The 22,385-nt window shown below is 39.8% G+C and overlaps 1 protein-coding gene across 2 annotated transcripts in view; it reads left to right on the forward strand.

Annotated features, from left to right (window-relative positions):
- The window catches only part of RGL1 (ral guanine nucleotide dissociation stimulator like 1), a 291,746-nt gene that overhangs the window by 139,597 nt on the left and 129,764 nt on the right, over window positions 1-22,385 (forward strand). Inside the window, exons 1-2 of one of the 2 annotated variants that reach the window (XM_068541387.1) lie at window positions 19,355-19,476; window positions 20,441-20,551. In XM_068541387.1, coding sequence (XP_068397488.1) covers window positions 19,450-19,476; window positions 20,441-20,551 — 138 coding nt within the window. In that variant the 5' untranslated portion in view covers window positions 19,355-19,449. Of the gene's footprint in view, window positions 1-19,354; window positions 19,477-20,440; window positions 20,552-22,385 lie in introns of those variants that run through there. The other variant, XM_068541388.1, reaches the window with a different exon arrangement.

A 22,385-nucleotide genomic window follows, 5' to 3' on the forward strand; every position in this document is an offset into this window, starting at 1 on the left:
GTTCAAGACATTGAAAGAAGACTTGGGTCACTGAGTCCAGAGAATGTACATAAAGTAAAGTGGAAGGGGCCCACCTGGGCAAGGCCTTATAGCATATGAAAAGGATTTAGGTTTTTATCCTTAACAATGGGGAGCTACTGGAGGGATTTAAGGATAGGAGGTGATGGTATGGTGATTGGAAAAGATTACTCTGATCCCTGTGTGGAGGTAGTTTGAGGTGGGAAAGGATACAGAGCACAGTATTTTTCTGTGCCATGTAGCAACTCAGTAAATGTTGCTCATTGACTAACCAGTTTGTGGGGCTTATGTTTCTTTATAACATGAAGTTTTAGCTTCAGGCTGCAAAATCTTGAACTACTCAAACTATAGGTCTGATTTTTAATGTAGTCAGTCTCTTGTAGCTTTTGCAGTGTGTTAACTTGACACCATCATCATCATCATCAACATTAATTATTAACTGTGGTACCGGATACAATGCCAAAGGCTTGATGTGGATTATTTCATTTAATCCTCACTATGAGCTAACGAGGAAGGTGTTTATATCCCTATTTTTTATAGACTTAGAGTTGAGATCTTGCCTCAGAGAGAAGTGATGGATCAGGACTCAAATCTAGGTGTCTCTGACTACAGAGTCATCATTCTAGCTACTATGTTCTAACAGGTATAATTTATTGGGATTTTCAGTACTACTTCAATACCATTATTATGATAAAAGGAGGTTCCTTTAGCCCTGAAACAAGATATGATTTGGCTAATTGCCCAGTAACTCCTTCCAGAAACTTGTTTAAAGCCCTTCATGGCATCAGGTCACCTGTCTCCCATTTTGTAGAATGTTGTTTTTTTTTTTTTTTTTTTTTCTTATTAGGCATCAATTTTATACACATCAGTGTATACATGTCAATCCCAATCGCCCAATTCAGCACACCACCATCCCCACCCCACCACAGTTTTCCCCCCTTGGGGTCCATATGTCCATTCTCTACATCTGTGTCTCAACTTCTGCCCTGCAAACTGGCTCATCTGTACCATTTTTCTAGGTTCCACATACATGCATTAATATACGATATTTGTTTTTCTCTTTCTGACTTACTTCACTCTGTATGACAGTCTCTAGATCCATCCACGTCTCAACAAATGACTCAATTTCGTTCCTTTTTATGGCTGAGTAATATTCCATTGTATATATGTACCACATCTTCTTTATCCATTCGTCTGTTGATGGGCATTTAGGTTGCGTCCATGACCTGGCTATTGTAAATAGTGCTGCAATGAACATTCGGGTGCATGTGTCTTTTTGAATTACGGTTTTCTCTGGGTATATGCCCAGTAGTGGGATTGCTGGGTCATATGGTAATTCTATTTTTAGTTTTTTAAGGAACCTCCATATTGTTCTCCATAGTGGCTGTATCAATTTACATTCCCACCAACAGTGCAAGAGGGTTCCCTTTTCTCCACACCCTCTCCAGCATTTGTTGTTTGTAGATTTTCTGATGATGCCCATTCTAACAGGAGTGAGGTGATACCTCATTGTAGTTTTGATTTGCATTTCTCTAATAGTGATGTTGAGCATCTTTTCATGTGCTTCGTGGCCGTCTGTATGTCTTCTTTGGAGAAATGTCTATTTAGGTCTTCTGCCCATTTTTGGATTGGGGTGTTTGTTTCTTTAATATTGAGCTGAATGAGCTGTTTATATATTTTGGAGATTAATCCTTTGTCCGTTGATTCATTTGCAAATATTTTCTCCCATTCTGAGGGTTGTCTTTTCGTCTTGTTTATGGTTTCCTTTGCTGTGCAAAAGCTTTGAAGTTTCATTAGGTCCCACTTGTTTATTTTTGTTTTTATTTCCATTACTCTAGGAGGTGGATCAAAAAAGATCTTGCTGTGATTTATGTCAAAGAGTGTTCTTCCTATGTTTTCCTCTAAGAGTTTTATAAGTGTCCAGTCTTATATTTAGGTCTCTAATCCATTTTGAGTTTATTTTTGTGTATGGTGTTAGGGAGTATTCTAATTTCATTCTTTTACATGTAGCTGTCCAGTTTTCCCAGCACCACTTATTGAAGAGACTGTCTTTTCTCCATTGTATATCTTTGCCTCCTTTGTCATAGATTAGTTGACCATAGGTGCGTGGGTTAATCTCCGGGCTTTCTATCTTGTTCCATTGATCTATGTTTCTGTTTTTGTGCCAGTACCATATTGTCTTGATTACTGTAGCTTTGTAGTAGAGTCTGAAGTCAGGGAGTCTGATTCCTCCAGCTCCATTTTTTTCCCTCAAGACTGCTTTGGCTATTCGGGGTCTTTTGTGTCTCCATACAAATTTTAAGATGATTTGTTCTAGCTCCGTAAAAAATGCCATTGGTAATTTGATAGGGATTGCATTGAATCTGTAGATTGCTTTGGGTAGTATAGTCATTTTCACAATGTTGAGTCTTCCAATCCAAGAACATGGTATAGCTCTCCATCTGTTGGTATCATCTTTCATTTCTTTCATCAGTGTCTTATAGTTTTCTGCATACAGGTCTTTTGTCTCCCTAGGTAGGTTTATTCCTAGGTATTTTATTCTTTTTGTTGCAATGGTAAATGGGAGTGTTTCCTTAATTTCTCTTTCAGATTTTTCATCATTAGTGTATAGGAATGCACGAGATTTCTGTGCATTAATTTTGTATCCTGCAACTTTACCATATTCATTGATTAGCTCTAGCAGTTTTCTGGTGGCAGTTTTAGGATTCTCTATGTATAGTATCATGTCATCCGCAAACAGTGACAGTTTTACTTCTTCTTTTCCAATTTGTATTCCTTTTATTTCTTTTTCTTCTCTGATTGCCATGGCTAGGACTTCCAAAACTATGTTGAATAATAGTGGTGAGAGTGGACATCCTTGTCTCATTCCTGATCTTAGAGGAAATGCTTTCAGTTTTTCACCATTGAGAATGATGTTTGCTGTGGGTTTGTCATATATGGCCTTTATTATGTTGAGGTAGGTTCCCTGTATGCCCACTTTCTGGAGAGTTTTTATCAGAAATGGGTGTTGAATTTTGTCAAAAGCTCTTTCTGCATCTATTGAGATGATCATATGGTTTTTATTCTTCAATTTGTTAATATGGTGTATCACATTGATTGATTTGCGTATATTGAAGAATCCTTGCATCCCTGGGATAAATCCCACTTGATCGTGGTGTATGATCCTTTTAATGTGTTGTTGGATTCTGTTTGCTAGTATTTTGTTGAGGATTTTTGCATCTATATTCATCAGTGATATTGGTCTGTAATTTTCTTTTTTTGTAGTGTCTTTGTCTGGTTTTGGTATCAGGGTGATGGTGGCCTCATAGAATGAGTTTGGGAGTGTTCCTTCCTCTGCAATTTTTTGGAAGAGTTTGAGAAGGATGGGTGTTAGCTCTTGTCTAAATGTTTGATAGAATTCACCTGTGAAGCCGTCTGGTCCTGGACTTTTGTCTGTTGGAAGATTTTTAATCACAGTTTCAATTTCATTACTTGTGATTGGTCTGTTCATATTTTCTGTTTCTTCCTGGTTCAGTCTTGGAAGGTTATACCTTTCTAGGAATTTGTCCATTTCTTCCAGGTTGTCCATTTTATTGGCATAAAGTTGCTTGTAGTAGTCTCTTAGGATGCTTTGTATTTCTGCGGTGTCTGTTGTAACTTCTCCTTTTTCATTTCTGATTTTATTGATTTGAGTCCTCTCCCTCTTTTTCTTGATGAGTCTGGCTAATAGCTTATCAATTTTGCTTATCTTCTCAAAGAACCAACTTTTAGTTTTATTGATCTTTGCTATTGTTTTCTTTGTTTCTATTTCATTTATTTCCACTCTGATCTTTATGATTTCTTTCCTTCTGCTAACTTTGGGTTTTGTTTGTTCTTCTTTCTCCAGTTTCTTTAGGTGTAAGGTTAGATTGTTTACTTGAGATTTTTCTTGTTTCTTTAGGTAGGCTTGTATAGCTATAAACTTCCCTCTTAGAACTGCTTTTGCTGCATCCCATAGGTTTTGGGTCGTCGTGTTTTCATTGTCATTTGTCTCTAGGTATTTTTTGATTTCCTCTTTGATTTCTTTGATTTCTTCAGTGATCTCTTGGTTATTTAGTAACGTATTGTTTAGCCTCCATGTGTTTGTCTTTTTAATGTTTTTTTCCCTGTAATTCATTTCTAATCTCATAGCGTTGTGGTCAGAAAAGATGCTTGATATGATTTCAATTTTCTTAAATTTACTGAGGCTTGATTTGTGACCCAAGATGTGATCTATCCTGGAGAATGTTCCGTGCGCACTTGAGAAGAACGTGTAATCTGCTGTTTTTGGATGGAATGTCCTATATATATCAATTAAATCTATCTGGTCTATTGTGTCATTTAAAGCTTCTGTTTCCTTATTTATTTTCATTTTGGATGATCTGTCCATTGGTGTAAGTGAGGTGTTAAAGTCCCCCACTATTATTGTGTTACTGTCGATTTCCTCTTTTATAGCTGTTAGCAGTTGCCTTATGTATTGAGGTGCTCCTATGTTGGGTGCATATATATTTATAATTGTTAAATCTTCTTCTTGGATTGATCCCTGGATCATTATGTATGTCCTTCCTTGTCTCTTGTAACATTCTTTATTTTAAAGTCTATTTTATCTGATATGAGTATAGCTACTCCAGCTTTCTTTTGATTTCCATTTGCATGGAATATCTTTTTCCATCCCCTCACTTTCAGTCTGTATGTGTCCCTAGGTCTAAAGTGGGTCTCTTGTAGACAGCATATGTATGGGTCTTGTTTTTGTATCCATTCGGCCAGTCTATGTCTTTTGGTTGGGGCATTTAATCCATTCACGTTTAAGGTAATTATCGATATGTATGTTCCTATGACCATTTTCTTAATTGTTTTGGGTTTGTTTTTGTAGGTCCTTTTCTTCTCTTGTGTTTCCCACTTAGAGAAGTTCCTTTAGCATTTGTTGTAGAGCTGGTTTGGTGGTGCTGAATTCTTTTAGCTTTTGCTTGTCTGTAAAGCTTTTGATTTCTCCATCAAATCTAAATGAGATCCTTGCTGGGTAGAGTAATCTTGGTTGTAGGTTCTTCCCTTTCATCACTTTAAGTATATCATGCCACTCCCTTCTGGCTTGCAGAGTTTCTGCTGAGAAATCAGCTGTTAACCTTATGGGAGTTCCCTTGTATGTTATTTGTCGTTTTTCCCTTGCTGCTTTCAATAATTTTTCTTTGTCTTTAATTTTTGCCACTTTGATTACTATGTGTCTCGGCGTGTTTCTCCTTGGGTTTATTCTGTATGGGACTCTCTGTGCTTCCTGGACTTGGGTGGCTATTTCCTTTCCCGTGTTAGGGAAGTTTTCGACTATAATCTCTTCAAATATTTTCTCTGGTCCTTTCTCTCTCTCTTCTCCTTCTGGGACCCCTATAATGCGAATGTTGTTGCATTTAATGTTGTCCCAGAGGTCTCTTAGGCTGTCTTCATTTCTTTTCATTCTTTTTTCTTTAGTCTGTTCCGCAGCAGTGAATTCCACCATTCTGTCTTCCAGGTCACTTATCCGTTCTTCTGCCTCAGTTATTCTGCTATTGATTCCTTCTAGTGTAGTTTTCATTTCAGTTATTGTATTGGTCATCTCTGTTTGTTTGTTCTTTAATTCTTCTAGGTCTTTGTTAATCATTTCTTGCATCTTCTCAATCTTTGCCTCCATTCTTATTCCGAGGTCCTGGATCATCTTCACTATCATTATTCTGAATTCTTTTTCTGGAAGGTTGCCTATCTCCACTTCATTTAGTTGTTTTTCTGGGGTTTTTTCTTGTTCCTTCATCTGGTACATAGCCCTCTGCCTTTTCATCTTCTCTATCTTTCTGTAACTGTGGTTTTTGGTCCACAGGCTGCAGGATTGTAGTTTTTCTTGCTTCTGCTGTCTGCCCTCTGGTGGTTGAGGCTATCTAAGAGGCTTGATGGGAGGCTCTGGTGGTGGGTAGAGCTGACTGTTGCTGTGGCAGTCAGAGCTCAGTAAAACCTTAATCCACTTGACTGTTGATGGGTGGGGCTGGGTTCCCTCCCTGTTGGTTGTTTTGCCTGAGGCAACCCAACACTGGAGCCTACCCGTGCTCTTTGGTGGGGTTAATGGCAGACTCTGGGAGGGCTCACGCCAAGGAGAACTTCCCAGAACCTCTGCTGCCAGTGTCCTTATCCCCACGGTGAAACAGAGCCACCGCCCGCCTCTGCAGGAGACCCCCCAACACCAGCAGGTAGGTCTGGTTCAGTCTCCCCCAGGGTCACTGCTCCTTCCCCTGGGTCCCGATTCACACATTACTTTGTGTGTGCCCTCCAAGAGTGGGGTCTCTGTTTCCCCCAGCCCTGTCAAAGTCCTGCACTCAATTCCCACTAGGCTTCAAAGTCTGATTCTCTAGGAATTCCTCCTCCCGTAGCCGGACCCCCAGGTTGGGAAGCCTGACGTGGGGCTCAGAACCTTCACTCCAGTGGGTGGACTTCTGTGGTATAAGTGTTCGCCAGTCTGTGAGTCACCCACCCAGCAGTTATGGGATTTGATTTTACTCTGATTGCGCCCCTCCTACCATCTCACTGTGGCTTCTCCTCTGTCCTTGGACGTGGGGTATCCTCCTTGGTGAAGTCCAGGGTCTTCCTGTCAATGATTGTCCAGCAGCCAGTTGTGATTCTGGTGCTCTCGCAAGAGGGAGTGAGAGCACGTCCTCCTACTCCGCCATCTTGGTTAATCCTCTGTAGAATGTTTTATTGTATGTCACAGAGATCTGGCATTATGTCTGAGCTGATTGTTCTCTGTTTTGATCTTTTCAGCCATGTGAACACATTTCTGGATGTCCTTTTTTCTTTACAGAAATCTATAATTAGATGAGCTTATAATGCTTATTAGCCCAAATTACAAATAGTATTCCAGTAACCAACTTCCTCCTCAGTAAAGCATCATCAACAATTAAGAGTAACCACCAAGGAGACCTTCAAGATGGCAGAGGAGTTAGAGGTGGAGATCATCTTCCTCCCCACAAATACATCAGAAGTAAATCTACATGTGGAACAGCTCCTACAGAACACCTACTGAATGCTGACAGAAGACCTCAGACCTCCCAAAAGATATATATATATATTTTTTCCTTTTTCTCTTTTTTGTGGGTGTGTATGTGTATGCTTCTTTTTGTGAGTCTGTCTGTATAGCTTTGCTTTTACCATTTGTCCTAGGGTTCTGTCTGTCCGTTTTTTGGGGTTTTTTTTTTAGTATAGTTTTTAGTGCTCATTATCATCGGTGGATTTGTTTTTGGTTTGGTTGCTCTCTTCTTTCTTTTTATTATTACTTAAAAGGTTTTCTTATGTTTCATAATTAAAAAATTATTTTATTTTAATAACATTATTTTATTTTCTTTTTTTCTTTCTTTCTTTTTTTCTCCCTTTGCTTCTGAGCCGGGTGGCTGACAGGGTCTTGGTGCTCCGGCTGGGTGTCAGGCCTGTGCCTCTGCGGTGGGACAGCTGAATTCAGGACATTGGTCCACCAGAGACCTTCACCCTCCATGTAATATCAAATGGCGAAAGCTCTCCCGGAGATCTCCATCTCAACACTAAGACCCACATCCAATCAATGACCAGCAACCTACAGTGCTAGACACCCTATGCCAAACAACTAGCAAGACAGGAACACAACCCCACCCATTAGGGGAGAGGCTGCCTAATATCATAATAAGGTCACAGACACCCCAAAACATACCACTGAACGTGGTCCTGCCCACCAAAAAGACAACATCCAGCCTCATCCACCAGAACACAGGCACTAGTCCCCTCCACCAGGAAGCCTACACACCCACTCAACCAACCTGAGCCACTGGGGGCAGACACTAAAAACAATGGGAACTATGAACCTGCAGCCTGTGAAAAGGAGACCCAAACACAGTAAGTTAAGCAAAATGAGAAGACAGACACACACAGCAGATGAAGGAGCAAGGCAAAAACCCACCAGACCAAACAAATGAAGAGGAAAGAGGCACTCTACCTGAAAAAGAATTCAGAGTAATGATAGTAAAGATGATCCAAAATCTTGGAAATAGAATGGAGAAAATACAAGAAACGTTTAACAAGGACCTAGAAGACCTAAAGAGCAAACAAACAGTGATGAACAACACAGTAAATGAAATTAAAAATTCTCTAGAAGGAAGGAAGAAGTCTCTAGAAGGAAGGAAAAATTCTCTGGAAGATAAAATAATGGAAATAACTACCACAGAGCAGAATAAAGAAAAAAGAATGAAAAGAATTGAGGACAGTCTCATACCTTTGGGACAACATTAAACATACCAGCATTTGAATTTTAGGGGTCCCAGGAGAAGAAGAGAAAAAGAAAGGGACTGAGAAAATATTTGAAGAGATTATAGTTGAAAACCTCCCTAATATGGGAAAGGAAATAGTCAATCAAGTCCAGGAAGTGCAGAGAGTACCATACAGGATAAATCCAAGGAGAAACATGCCAAGACACACATTAATCAAACTATCAAAAATTAAATACAAAGAAAAATTATTAAAAGCAGCAAGGGAAAAACAACAAATAATATACAAGGGAATCCTGAAAAGGATAACAGCTGATCTTTCAGTAGAAACTCTGCAAGCCAGAAGGGAGTGACAGGACATATTTAAAGGGATGAAAGGGAACAACCTACAACCAAGATTACTCTACCCAGCAAGGATCTCATTCAGATTCAACGGAGAAATTAAAACCTTTACAGACAAGCAAAAGCTAAGAGAATTCAGCACCACGAAACCAGCTTTACAGCAAATGCTAAAGGAACTTCTTTAGGGAGGAAACACAAGAGAAGGAAAAGACCTACAATAACAAACCCAAAACAATTAAGAAAATGGTAATAGGACCATACATATCGATAACTACCTTAAATGCAAATGGATTAAATGCTCCAACCAAAAGACATAGACTGGCTGAATGGATACAAAAACAAGACCCGTATATATGCTGTCTACAAGAGACCCACTTCAGATCTAGGAACACGTACACACTGAAAGTGAGGGGATGGAAAAAGATACTCCATGCAAGTGGAAATCAAAAGAAAGCTGGAGTAGCAATTCTCATATCAGACAAAATAGACTTTAAAATAAAGACTACAAGAGACAAAGAAGGACAGTATATAATGATCAAGGGATCAATCCAAGAAGAAGATATAACAAGTATAAATATTTATGCACCTCAATACATAAGGCAAATGCTAACAGCCATAAAAGGGGAAATCGACAGTAACACAATAAGAGTAGGGGACTTTGACACTCCACTTTCATCAACAGACAGATCATCCAAAATGAAAACAAACAAGGAAACACAAGCTTTAAATGATACATTAAACAAGATGCACTTAATTGATATTTATAGGACATTCCATCCAAAAACAACAGAATACACTTTCTTCTCAAGTGCTCACGGAATATTCTCCGGGAGAGATCATATCCTGGGTCACAAATCAAGCCTTGGTAAACTTAAGAAAATTGAAATCATCAAGTATCTTTTCTGACCACAATGCTATGAGACTAGATATCAATTACAGGAAAAATCTGTAAAAAATACAACCACATGGAGGCTAAACAATACACTACTAAATAACCAAGAGATCACTGAAGAAATCAAAGAGGAAATCAAAAAATACCTAGAAACAAATGACAATGAAAACACGACAACCCAAAACTTATGGGATGCAGCAAAAGCAGTTCTAAGAGGGAAGTTTATAGCAATACAATCCTACCTCAAGAAACAAGAAACATCTCAAATAAACAACCTAACCTTACACCTGAAGCAATTAGAGAAAGAAGAACAAAAAACCCCCAAAGTTAGCAGAAGGAAAGAAATCATAAAGATTAGAAATAAATGAAAAAGAAATGAAAGAAACAGTAGCAAAAATCAATAAAACTAAAAGCTGGTTCTTTGAGATGATAAACCATTAGCCAGACTCATCAAGAAAAAAAGGGAGAAGACTCAAATCAATAGAATTAGAAATGAAAAAGGAGAAGTAACAACTGACACTGCAGAAATACAAAGGATCATGAAAGAATACCACAAGCAACTCTATGCCAATAAAATAGACAACCTGGAAGAAATGGACAAATTCTTAGAAAAGCACAACCTTCTGAGACTGAACCAGGACGAAATAGAAAATATAAACAGACCAATCACAAGCACTGAAATTGAGACTGTGGTTAAAAATCTTCCAACAAACAAAAGCCCAGGACCAAATAGCTTCACAGGCGAATTCTATCAAACATTTAGAGAAGAGCTAACACCTATCCTTCTCAAACTCTTCCAAAATATAGCAGAGGGAGGAACACTCCCAAACTCATTCTACGAGGCCACCATCACCCTGATACCAAAACCAGACAAAGATGTCACAAAGAAAGAAAACTACAGGCCAATATCAGTGATGAATATGGATGCAAAAATCCTCAATAAAATACCAACAAACAGAATCCAACAGCACATTAAAAGGATCATACACCATGGTCAAGTGGGGTTTATCCCAGGAATGCAAGAATTCTTCAATATACACAAATCAATCAATGTGATAAACCATATTAAGAAATTGAAGGAGAAAAACCATATGATCATCTCAATAGATGCAGAAAAAGCATTTGACAAAATTCAACACCCATTTATGATAAAAACCCTCCAGAAAGTAGTCATAGAGGGAACTTACCTCAACATAATAAAGGCCATATATGACAAACCCACAGCCAACATGGTTCTCAATGGAGAAAAACTGAAACCATTTCCTCTAAGATCAGGAAGAAGACAAGGTTGCCCATTCTCACCACTGTTATTCAACATAGTTTTGGAAGTTTTAGCCACAGCAATCAGAGAAGAAAAAGGAATAAAAGGAATCCAAATTGGAAAAGAAGAAGTAAAACTGTCACTGTCTGCAGATGACATACTATACACAGAGAATCCTAAAGATGCTACCAGAAAACTACTAGAGCTAATCAATGAATTTGGTAAAGTAGCAGGATACAAAATTAATGCACAGAAATCTCTTGCATTCTTATACATTAATGATGAAAAATCTGAAAGAGGAATTAAGGAAACACTCCCATTTACCACTGCAACAAAAAGAATAAAATACCTAGGAATAAACCTACCTAGGGAGGCAAAAGACCTGTATGCAGAAAACTATAAGACACTGGTGAAAGAAATTAAAGATGATACAAACAGATGGAGAGAATACTATATTCTTGGATTGGAAGAATCAACATTGTGAAAATGACTCTAGTACCCAAAGCAATCTACAGATTCAATGCAATCCCTATCAGACTACCAATGGCATTTTTCACAGAACTAGAACAGAAAGTTTCACAATTTGTATGGAAACACAAAAGACCCCAAATAGCCAAAGCAATCTTGAGAAAGAAAAACGGAGCTGGAGGAATCAGGCTCCCGGACTTCAGACTATACTACAAAGCTACAGTAATCAAGACAGTATGGTACTGGCACAAAAACAGAAATATAGATCAGTGGAACAGGATAGACAGCCCAGAGGTAAACCCACACACATATGGTGGGTTGTAACCCATTGTAACCCATATGTAACCATTGGTCATATATGTTCACCTTATTTTTGGTAAAGGAGGCAAGAATATACAATGGAGAAAAGACAGCCTGTTCAATAAGTCGTGCTGGGAAAACTGGACAGCTACATGTAAAAGAATGAAATTAGAACACTCCCTAACACCATACACAAAAATAAACTCAAAATGGATTAAAGACCTAAATGTAAGGCCAGACACTATAAAACGCTTAGAGGAAAACATAGGCAGAACACTCTATGACATAAGTCACAGCAAGATCCTTTTTGACCCACCTCCTAGACAAATGGAAATAAAACCAAAAATAAGCAAATGGGACCTAATGAAACCTAAAAGATCTTGCACAGCAAAGGAAACCATAAACAAGACGAAAAGACAACCCTTAGAATGGGAGAAAATATTTGCCAACGAAGCAACAAAGGATTAATCTCCAAAATTTACAAGCAGCTCATGCAGCTCAATATCAAAAAAACAAACAACCCACTCCAAAAAATGGGCAGAAGACCTAAACAGACATTTCTCCGAAGAAGATATACAGATTGCCAACAAACACATGAAAGGATGCTCAACATCACTAATCATTAGAGAAATGCAAATCAAAACTACAATGAGGTATCACCTCACACCGATCAGAATGGCCATCATCAAAAAATCTACAAACAATAAATGCTGGAGAGGGTGTGGAGAAAAGGGAACCCTCTTGCACTGTTGGTGGGAATGTAAATCGATACAGCCAGTATGGAGAACAGTATGGAGGTTCCTTAAAAAACTAAAAATAGAACTACCATATGACCCAGCAATCCCACTACTGGGCATATACCCTGAGAAAACCATAGGTCAAAAAGAGTCATGTACCACAATGTTCATTGCAGCTCTATTTACAATAGCCAGGACATGGAAGCAACCTAAGTGGCCATCGACAGATGAATGGATAAAGAAGATGTGGCACATATATACAATGGAATATTACTCAGCCATAAAAAGAAATGAAATTGACTTATTTGTAGTGAGGTGGATGGACCTAGAGCCTGTCATACAGAGTGAAGTAAGTCAGGAAGAGAAAAGCAAATACCATATGCTAACACATATATATGGAATATAAAAATAAATAAATAAATAAAGGTTCTGAAGAAACTAGGGGCAGGGCAGGAACAAAGACTCAGACGTAGAGAATGGACTTGAGGACACGGGGACGGGGAAGGGTAAGCTGGGATAAAGTGAGAGCGTGGCATGGACATATATACACGACCAAATGTCAAATCGATAGCTAGTGGGAAGCAGCCACGTGGCACATGGAGATCAACTTGGTGCTCTGTTACCACCTAGAGGGATGGGATAAGGAGGGTGGGAGAGAGATGCAAGAGGGAGGAGATATGGGGATATATGTATATGTATGGCTGATTCAGTTTGTTGTAAAGCAGAAACTAACACACCATTGTAGAGCAATTGTACTCCAATACACATTAAAAAAAAAATCTCTTCAAGTTGAATAAAAGGAGCAACCACCAACAACTGGTAAACTATTAGTTGAAAAGTGTTTGTTATCATGGCCAGAGGAGTCCTATGCCTTTGGCCTGCCATCTGTTGAGTGCTATTTATGTTTCTTCTGTCTCCATTTTCTGCCCACTAGGGCAGCCTCTACTCTAGTTGTAGTAGGTCCAACTAAAATTGACTTGTCATTTGCTTGCCTAAATAAAAAACCCCTAATAGAGAATTGAAAAATTTTAACTTATACTTCATAGTATCTCTGTGATAATTAGTAAAAATCACTTTGGGCTCTCAGAAGATAGAAGCAACTGTCTACTGCTTAAAGAGTGTTTGGAGGACTGGTCATCTTTAACCAAGCATGACTGTCTCCTTACCTTTTGCAAAGCAAGGTTGAAAGTTCAAGCAAAGAGTAGGTGAATGGGGGCAACCCCAGTTAGCAGAGCTAGAAAACAACCATAGCAGGATGCCTGGCTGATAGTGGGAAGCTGAAGATGGAAAGTTAATGAGCAACACAGCCTCTAAGCCTTAAGAGTAGGGAGAAGCATTTCATAGGGACGCTGGGAGGATTAAGCAGTTTGCATTTTGACAAACCTTTGATATTGTTGGGGGAAGGAGTTAAGAAGCAAATAAGTAACTTATTTGCTTATGTCCTCCACCGAAAGTTTTTTTGGGGACCTACAGACAGTGAAAGGTATAGTTTGTGAATAAATTGTTGCAAAATGGCTATTGTCAATTCCATTCAAAAGTGGGAAAGGTTTTCAAACTTATCTGTTTTAGGTGAGGTCTTTAAGGAAGTAGAGGCAATATGCACTCAGCAGTCCTAACACATGGAAGGAGAATCCTGACTTCTCAATTATTTAGCTTTTTTCACATAGCTGCTGTTGTTATTATTATTACTAGTGCTCTCTTAGGACTGTTTTCCTCTATACTTTTAACTGGGAGCAGGATATCATAGGCTGGCATTGAGTTTGAGGACAAAGCCATGGCCTTCCCATTTCATACCATCTTATGCTGATATTGCCATGTTTAAGACAAGTTCTTAACTACTTATTTCCAAGTCCAGCGTCTGTTATACTTGCACTGCTCTTACTTCTCTGTCATGCAGTACAATCTATTACCTAAGCAGACATCTAAAGAACATGCAGATTGCAAACCAAATGCAGTAAATGAATACAGAATTACATTAAAGGGAAAGAGTGTGGGGTTAGGGAGGGAAGGAGACATATTTTTATTCAAGGCCCCCTATGTTCCAAGCACTCTATTAGGTGCTTTATATAGCATAGTTTATTCTGTTAGATACTTTATATAGGATAGTTTTTTTTAACACTCATGATAAGCATGAAAGGAAACAGATGAGGACACCAAACCTGTGAGAAGTGAGGGTCAAACTCTTGGTTGACACATTGTCTAGAGCTGGGATTCAAATCCTGGCTCTTCGATGCCAAATGTCTCATCATTTACCCAGGCATATAAGTATTACTACATGTCAACCTATGTACATAAGTATACTGTCATAATTTTTATATTTTTCATTTTTTTCTTGCAGCCAGAGATGTAGAATAAAATCTAGAAAAGCATGGTGTCATAGAAGCCAATGAATAAATAAATGAATAAATGGAGTATATAAACTACGTATTTCCACTTCTAGATAGATTCTCTTAAAGAATCTGCACACCAGCTGCTTATGTTTGCTCTTATGAGTTCTCTATTTATTGGCTCTGCTGAAACTGTAGAGCAAGAAAGCTTTTTTTTTTTTTTTCCTTTAGTTTGGGGTTCTTCCATACCTCTTCCTTTTTCCTGTTATATCCTAAGAATCTTCTATTGCTACTGACTGTCAGTTGTCACCAAATATGGCAACATAAAACTATTCCTAGCAACATCCTAATGCTTTAAGTATAGAACTTTCCTGATCTCCTTCACCTCCCCCTCAACTTTAACAAATTTTCAAGTGTACAGTACATTACTATGGACTATAAGCACAATATTGTACAGTAGATCTCTAGCACTTTTTAATCTTGTGTAACTGAAACTTGATACCCATTGAAAAGCAGCTCCTTATTTCTCCCTCCCCCAACCCTTGGCAACCACCATTCTACTCTCTGCTTCTACAACTTTGATTACTTTAGATACCTCATGTAAGTGGAATCATGCAGTATTTGTCCTTCTGTGACTGGCTTATTTTACTTAGCATAATGTCCTCTAGGTTCATCTGTGTTCTCACATATACAGGATGTCCTCCTTTTTTTTAAGGCTGAATAATATTCCATTGTCTGTATATACAACATCTTCTTTTTGGTTTTTTTATATTAATTTTTATTGGAGTATAGTTGCTTTACAATGTTGTGTTAGTTTCTGCTGTACAGCAAAGTGAATCAGCTATATGTATACATATATCCCCTCTTTTTTGGATTTCCTTCCCATTTAGGTCACCACAGAGCACTGAGTAGAGTTCCCTGTGCTATACAGTAGGCTCTCATTAGTTATCTGTTTCATACATAGTAGTGTATATATGTCAGTCTCAATCTCCCAATTCATCCCCTCCTTCCCCCCTTGGTATCCATACGTTTGTTCTCTACATCTGTGTCTCTATTTCTGCTTTGTGAATAAGTTCAGCTGTACCATTTTTCTAGATTCCACATATAAGTGATATTATATGATATTTGTTTTTCTGACTTACTTCACTCTGTATGACAGTCTCTAGGTCCATCCACATCTCTGCAAATGGCACAATTTCATTCTTTTTATGGCTGAGTAATATTCCATTGTATATATGTACCACATCTTCTTTATCCATTCATCCATTGATGGACATTTAGTTTGTTTCCACATCTTGGCTATTATGCATAGTGCTGCAGTGAATGTGGGAGCACTCAGGTCTCGTTGAGATCTTGACTTAAATTCTTTTGGATAAATACCCAGTAGTGGGATTGTTGGATCATATGGTAGTTCTATTCTTAATTTATTGAGGAACTTCCACATTGTTTTCTGTAATGGCTGTACCAATTAACATTCCTACTAAGAGTTTCCTTTTCTCTACATCCTTGTCAACATTTGTGGGGTTATTTTTTGTCTTTGGTTTTTTGTTGTTGTTGTTGTTTTGTTTTTTAAAGTAATGGCCATCCTAAGAGGTGTGAGATGATATCTTATTGTGGTTTTGATTTGCATTTCCCTGGTGATTAGTCATGTTGGGCCTCTTTTCACATAATGTTGACCATTTGTACATCTTTGGAGAAATTTTTTTTAGGTCCTTTGCCCATCTTAAAATTCAGTTATTATTATTATTATTATTTGGTATTGAGTGTAGGAGCTCCTTATATATTATGGATATTAACTCTTTATAAGATATGTTGTTTGCAGATATTTTCTCCCATACCATAGGTTGCCTTTTCACTCTGTTATAATTGTTTGCTGTGCAGAAGCTTTGTATTTCCATGTAGTCTCACTACATGATTTTGATGTCATATCCATGCTTTTGATGTCATATCCATGAAATAATTGCAAACACCAATGCTATGAAGCTTTTCCCCTATGTATTCTTCTAGGAGTTTTATAGTTTCAGGTCTTATGTTTTAAGTCTTTAGTTTATTTTGAGTTGACTTTTGTGTATGGTGTAAGATAAGTGTTCAATTTCATTCTTTTGCATGTGGATATCCAGTTTTCCCGGCATGGTGTGTTGAAACTTGTCAGAACTAATACATGAATTGAGTAAAGTTGCAGCATTTAAAATCAATATATAAAAATCAGTTGCATTTATATACATTAATAATGAATAATCTGAAAATGAAATTAAGAAAACAGTCCCACTTACAATAGCATTGAAAAGAATAAAATGCCTAGGAATGAACTTAACCAAGGAGTTCAAAGACTTGTATGCTGAAAAATATGAAACATTGCTGATATCCCTTTAACAAAACTTGACCTGTTCTTTTAGGGCCATGCTAGATCATGGGTAGATTAATCTGGTAACTAAATTCAAACTTAGTTATAAATGGCTTACTGGTTTATCCTTCCCACATATTGACCAGAAGTATTTTAACCCAGAAGTATGTGTAGTAAGGTAATACTGACTTGAGCTGCCTGCAGGTGGAATATTTTAAAATAAATATTTAAAAATTATAAACTGCAACACTTGATTACTGTATCTAAAACCAACCTTTCTTTGAGGATCAACATTTGGATAAAATCACGTACATTATAAGGTATAAATACAAGTAGTCATTCTTGGAAAACCTCTCTGAAATTATTCAGCAAGAAGACATCATTTTAGATTTCCCCACATTGCATACATACAACTTTTCAGTGCGTCTGGGAAAATGCAGTTTGGAAGTGCAGTAATAATAAGGGAATGGAGCTTTTTCTGATCATGTGCTGGGTGTTTTGTATACAAGTTCCATTTAATCCTTTTTCAAACTCTATGAGATCGATGTTTGTCCCATTTTACAGATGAGGAAATGAAAGCCCAGGGAAGTAGCGCCCAAGTTCACGCTTAATGTAAAACCAGGTTTTGAAGTTGCATCTGCTGGAAGCCTGTTTTCCCCTTACACACCAGGTGGCCAGCCTGGGAATTGGTGGAGTAGAGAGGAGGCTGAGGAGATCTGAAACCTGAGTGGAGCCTTGTGAGTTATAAGCTGCCCTGTCCAGGAGGGCCTCCCGGGAGGGGCGTGGTTGAAGAAACTTCTCGATATCCTCGGAGTGGAAAACTTTAAGGAGTAATCTCCAAATTCACAGCCAAAAATCAGGTTAAAGTAGTGGTGAAATTAATCTTATGGGGTGCTTAACTGTCCCCAGGTGCATCTTGTGTACTTCAAGATCACCGAATAGGGGTGGGCCTGGGGGCTGGGGATGGCTTAAGAAGCAGGGAGGTAGGTTTTCCACACCATTTCCTCTGGACACTGGGGACACTCTATCCTGGTGGTCACAGAAGGGTCTAGTTTATGCGTTTTTTTTTTTTTTTTTGAATAGAAATGATCACTTCCGTTTTATAAAAGGCGTGTCCTGTCTCTCCACAGTTACTGAGCCCCGTAGGTTCTGGTTGTATGCGGAGAAATTTGCTGAGTGACTTGAAGATGTTCAAGTGTCCAAAGATTTTTTTTTTTTTCCTTGATATGGCCTGTCATTTATTTTGCTCTCCTGGGAACATCAGTACACTTGATTCTCTAGCTTTTCAGTTCATAATGTATTTATTATTAACCAAAGCCCAGCCTTATGCCTTAGCATGGCAATCAGTGAGAGGCCTTTCTTTAAAAAAAAATTTAAAGGCGACTAAATTCATTTAGGGCTGAATAGTATAAAAGACATGAGCCCTAAACGTTTTTGCAATTGGTATGGAATTGTCACGTGCCAAAGTTTGATTATATTATCATCTGGTATCTTGCTGTTGATTTACTTTCTGTTAGGACAAAACTCCCTCTGGCAGTCTCCTCATGAATGGCTCTTTCCCTGCAGTTATTATCCCACTGTGTCCCTACAGTACAGACAACTCAACCCATGGTGATGAGTCACAAAGACTCACAGAACCTCCGGGGCCACTGGTGGCCCAATTTCCACGCTGTCAGTCTCAGCAAAACCCTTTCCTGCTTTGTCCCTTTCCCTCCCACGATGGCCAGTTACAGTTGGATGAGCCTTATCATATGGGTGGTAGAAAGAAGTCCAGAGCCATTTCCTGTTGATGGTGTGCTGATGCAGGACAGGGGCAGCCCTTGGGCATGGGTTTTGGAATACCCTCTGATCAATTCTTTTCTTGTCCTAATGAAAAACTTTCGGGCTTCTAGTATTGCCACTCTCATTGGGGTCGTTGCCCTGACTGAATCTAAATTCAATAGGTAACAGGCAGATAATAGACGTTTTTCTGACCGCCTCCTCCCATCCTTTTTTTGCACCTCCCCTTCCCCCTTTATTTCCTTGAGCGAAGAAAAGGAGAAACACACTAAGATTCCTCATACCACACCCAGATCTTTTTTGGCACCTGGTGGCCAATCAGGAAAACCTGATCCACTTGAAAGGGTGGTTGTCTGCCGATCACTTTCAGAGCTGGAGAAATCACTGTGCGTTAACTTTATCCATGGGATCTCAGAGATGGAGCGTGTGCTCCTAAGCACAAACAGGAAAGCCTGACATCACGGAGCGGCGGAGTGGCGTGGGGAGGAGTCTGCGGCGCCCTCGCTCGCTCGCTCGCCGCGCTCCCTCGCTCGCCGCGCTCCCTTTGTGGACGAGTCGCGCGCACCGGCGGCGGCGGCGGCGGCGGCGGCGGCGGCGGCGGGCGCGTGTCTGTGCTGGGTGCGCGGCGGCCGCGCGGGGCCGGGGCTGGAGGCGCCGTGGCTGAGCCGGGCGGGGACTGCGTTCGCCTGGGAGCAGGGCGCATCATGCCGCGTCCACACACCGGAGAGAAAACTGAGAATGAAATTGCTTTGGCAAGCTAAAATGGTAACGAGAACTCTCTGTCTTCTCCCGAGGCTGCTCTGGTGGGGAATCTTCTCCCGCTTTCTCTGGGCGGGTTTTGGACTCACTCGGAGTGAACGGAGCAATCCGATTCCAGACTTGAGAGCTAAAGCTTTCTCCCTCGGCTTTCTACGCCTTCCTCTCTGCGTGTCTTCTCCCTTTAAACCATACTTTCTCAGCAGTTGCCTTTGGTGTGTCTGGGCAGATGTGTGTCAGCACAGGAAAACTTTTAAGGCAAAAGGACTGAGTCTGGGTGAACCGCGGAGCGCTTCTGTGCCCCAGCGGCTCTTTAAACAACACAAACTTCAAGTTTAGGGAAACCCAGGGGGTCGCTGCACACAGTTGACGTGTTGCTTTTTCTGCACATGCCAGATTATTTGACGGAAATGAAAACTTTCTACCTCCCGCTAACTCTGTGGGTTCCAAAACAATAAGAGGAGAAAAAGACATGCGAAGCATTTCACTCCAAAGGAGCGAGCACTCTTGGCATTTTAAACACTTGTCTGTGGCAGAGTTTAAAATGCAGTTTGCTCGAATAACGGAGCCACTTATAAAAGGACAACCTTTTTCTGCAGATGAATTATTATTCCTCTCACTTGAGGAGGAAAAGTTAATCAGGACTAAACCCCGGTTTCTTTAAGAAGGAAAAAAAAAAACCCAAAAGACTTTAAAAAACTATTTAAGATATGTGAGTGAGTCTAGGAAAAATAACTAAATGGAAAAGTCCGGGGCTCCTGATATCACAGGAAAGGGCTGGGGGCCAAGAAAATCTCAGCATTCCCTCTATCGCAATGTGTCTTGTGTTCCTCTGATTGTAATATTTATTTTGAACAGCCCGTCTTATGCCCTGAGTGCTGTTGTAAGCAGCAAAGCAGCTGGGATAGATTGTGGTTAGTGGAGAGGAAAAAAAAATACTCTTTTTCTTTCTCTTTGTCCCATCTCCTGGCAGAGCTCGATTCAGGACTGGGGTGAAGAGGTAGAGGAAGGAGCTGTGTACCATGTCACCCTCAAAAGAGTCCAGATTCAACAGGCTGCCAATAAAGGAGCAAGATGGCTAGGGGTGAGTAAAGCTGGAGAGATTGTGAACTTTGGACTTGCAGTGTCTCTTGTTCTGTGAATATCATTATTATTTAGCAGAGGCAGGCTTTTTTTTTTTTTTTTTCTTCTTCTTCTCTTTTGGCCTTAAAAAGGAAACCACCAATGACCAAGTGTTTGCACTAGCAGTACCGGTCTGTTTTTGTACTTACTGTTTTCCAAAGCATCTCCCTTAGGTCTGTCAATAATTCAGAACCTCTTAGAAACGTCTTGAGGTATTTGGCAAATAAAGTGGGAGTGGAGTGGCAGAAAGTGACACAGAGTAACAGGACCAGCAAATAGCACTGTGTTAGACAAGAGCCATTTTGCCCAGATGGCATCCTTTTCTCTCCCTGTCTTCCCCACTCTTGATGCTGACAGCCCCTCTCCTACTCCTGTACGTTTACCAAGTACCCAGTATGCTCAGGGGACCTGACATTCCAAATCTGCCTCCTATGGGGGATGGAACATTTCCCACTGTTCATCCTTTCCAGAGCCTGCGAGGAGGCAAATGTGTGCTTAGTGCCCACGACTTCATGAGTAGAATGCCTAGAGGGCTGGGTCTTTGGAGAAACACAGCTTCCATAAACAAGATTTTTTTCCACTGAGATTTTAGTGATGGGTGAGCTCATGTGAGTTATTCATTATCTCCTAATGGATCCTTCAACATATCCCAACTAAAGGGGATGTGAGGAATGGAAAGCTCGGGCAAACAGCACTGCTTGGGCAGACATCATCATGTGGAAGAACGAAGGAATTCTTCATCTGGAGGTACAAGTAATCCCCAGCGAGCAGTGACAGATGACTCAAAAAGCCTTGAGAAAGAACATAGTGGTGAGCGAACAGAGAGGATGGAGTGTGGTTTCACCTGGCCTTATTTTGGCCATACTCAGGCTTCACAGCTGATGGGCTTGAGAGCAATGAAGATTATGCACTGGCATCCAATCTTTACTGGCTTTGGGTTTCAGAAAATTCAGTATTTTGAGCAGAAATCAAAGGTCGGGTGTGAAGGAGGACAGGAAACAAAACTGCCCAGGACTTTGTGTTAAGACTAGAGGCATCATGTGACTTGCAATTCCTGGAGTTTAAGGCAGGATGGCCAGCAGCAATGATTTCCTCTGCCATGCGTCTGCTGGGCTGCTGACACAGGCGTTCACTGCTTTGGGCTTCCCCAGCTGCTTCAAGTCAGGCCCTTCATGCTCCGTACTTGGGGTCGAGGTACCACCCACTAGGGCAGTAAATTGTTAGTGGCATCTGCAGGTGTGCTCTGGAAAGGTAGGAACCTTTCCTTTGAACACCTGAGGTCTTCACTTATCCAGTAGTTACCTTACTCGGAATATGATTTTGAAATTAATTAGGTGTATCACCAGCAGACCTGATAGGAAAAGCAGAACTAGAGTTCTGACAAGTCATCACTTTGTTTTTGGTGGTTGCGTGTATTGCATTTTATTTAAATGTGGTATTGATGTGGTTTGGCCTGAGTATTTCAAAATGATTCACAAGTTCTGAAGCAGCTGCCTTCAGAAAGGTCATTATATTTTCTGATGCCAGGTTGTTCCTCTTTTTATAGTAAGACTGATGTTGCTTGGGTGACAGTTTTAGTTTTTGGCCAAACACAATAACGGTGAATGAGTAAGTCATGGAGAAATGGAGGGGTTAACTCTGGAGATCCCAAACACACGAAGTATGGTTCATTTAGATGTTCCCAGTTATTTAGTTATTCTCACTGAGTGTTCCGTTCACTGGACTCCTCTTCTCTCCCCCTCTCCCAGAGTTCTCATATTTATACAGAGTTCAGAGTTGGTTCACCCTGGATTTAG

The sequence above is a fragment of the Eschrichtius robustus genome, chromosome 3 (genome assembly GCF_028021215.1).
Source record: "Eschrichtius robustus isolate mEscRob2 chromosome 3, mEscRob2.pri, whole genome shotgun sequence".
NCBI classification, from domain to species: Eukaryota; Metazoa; Chordata; class Mammalia; order Artiodactyla; family Eschrichtiidae; genus Eschrichtius; species Eschrichtius robustus.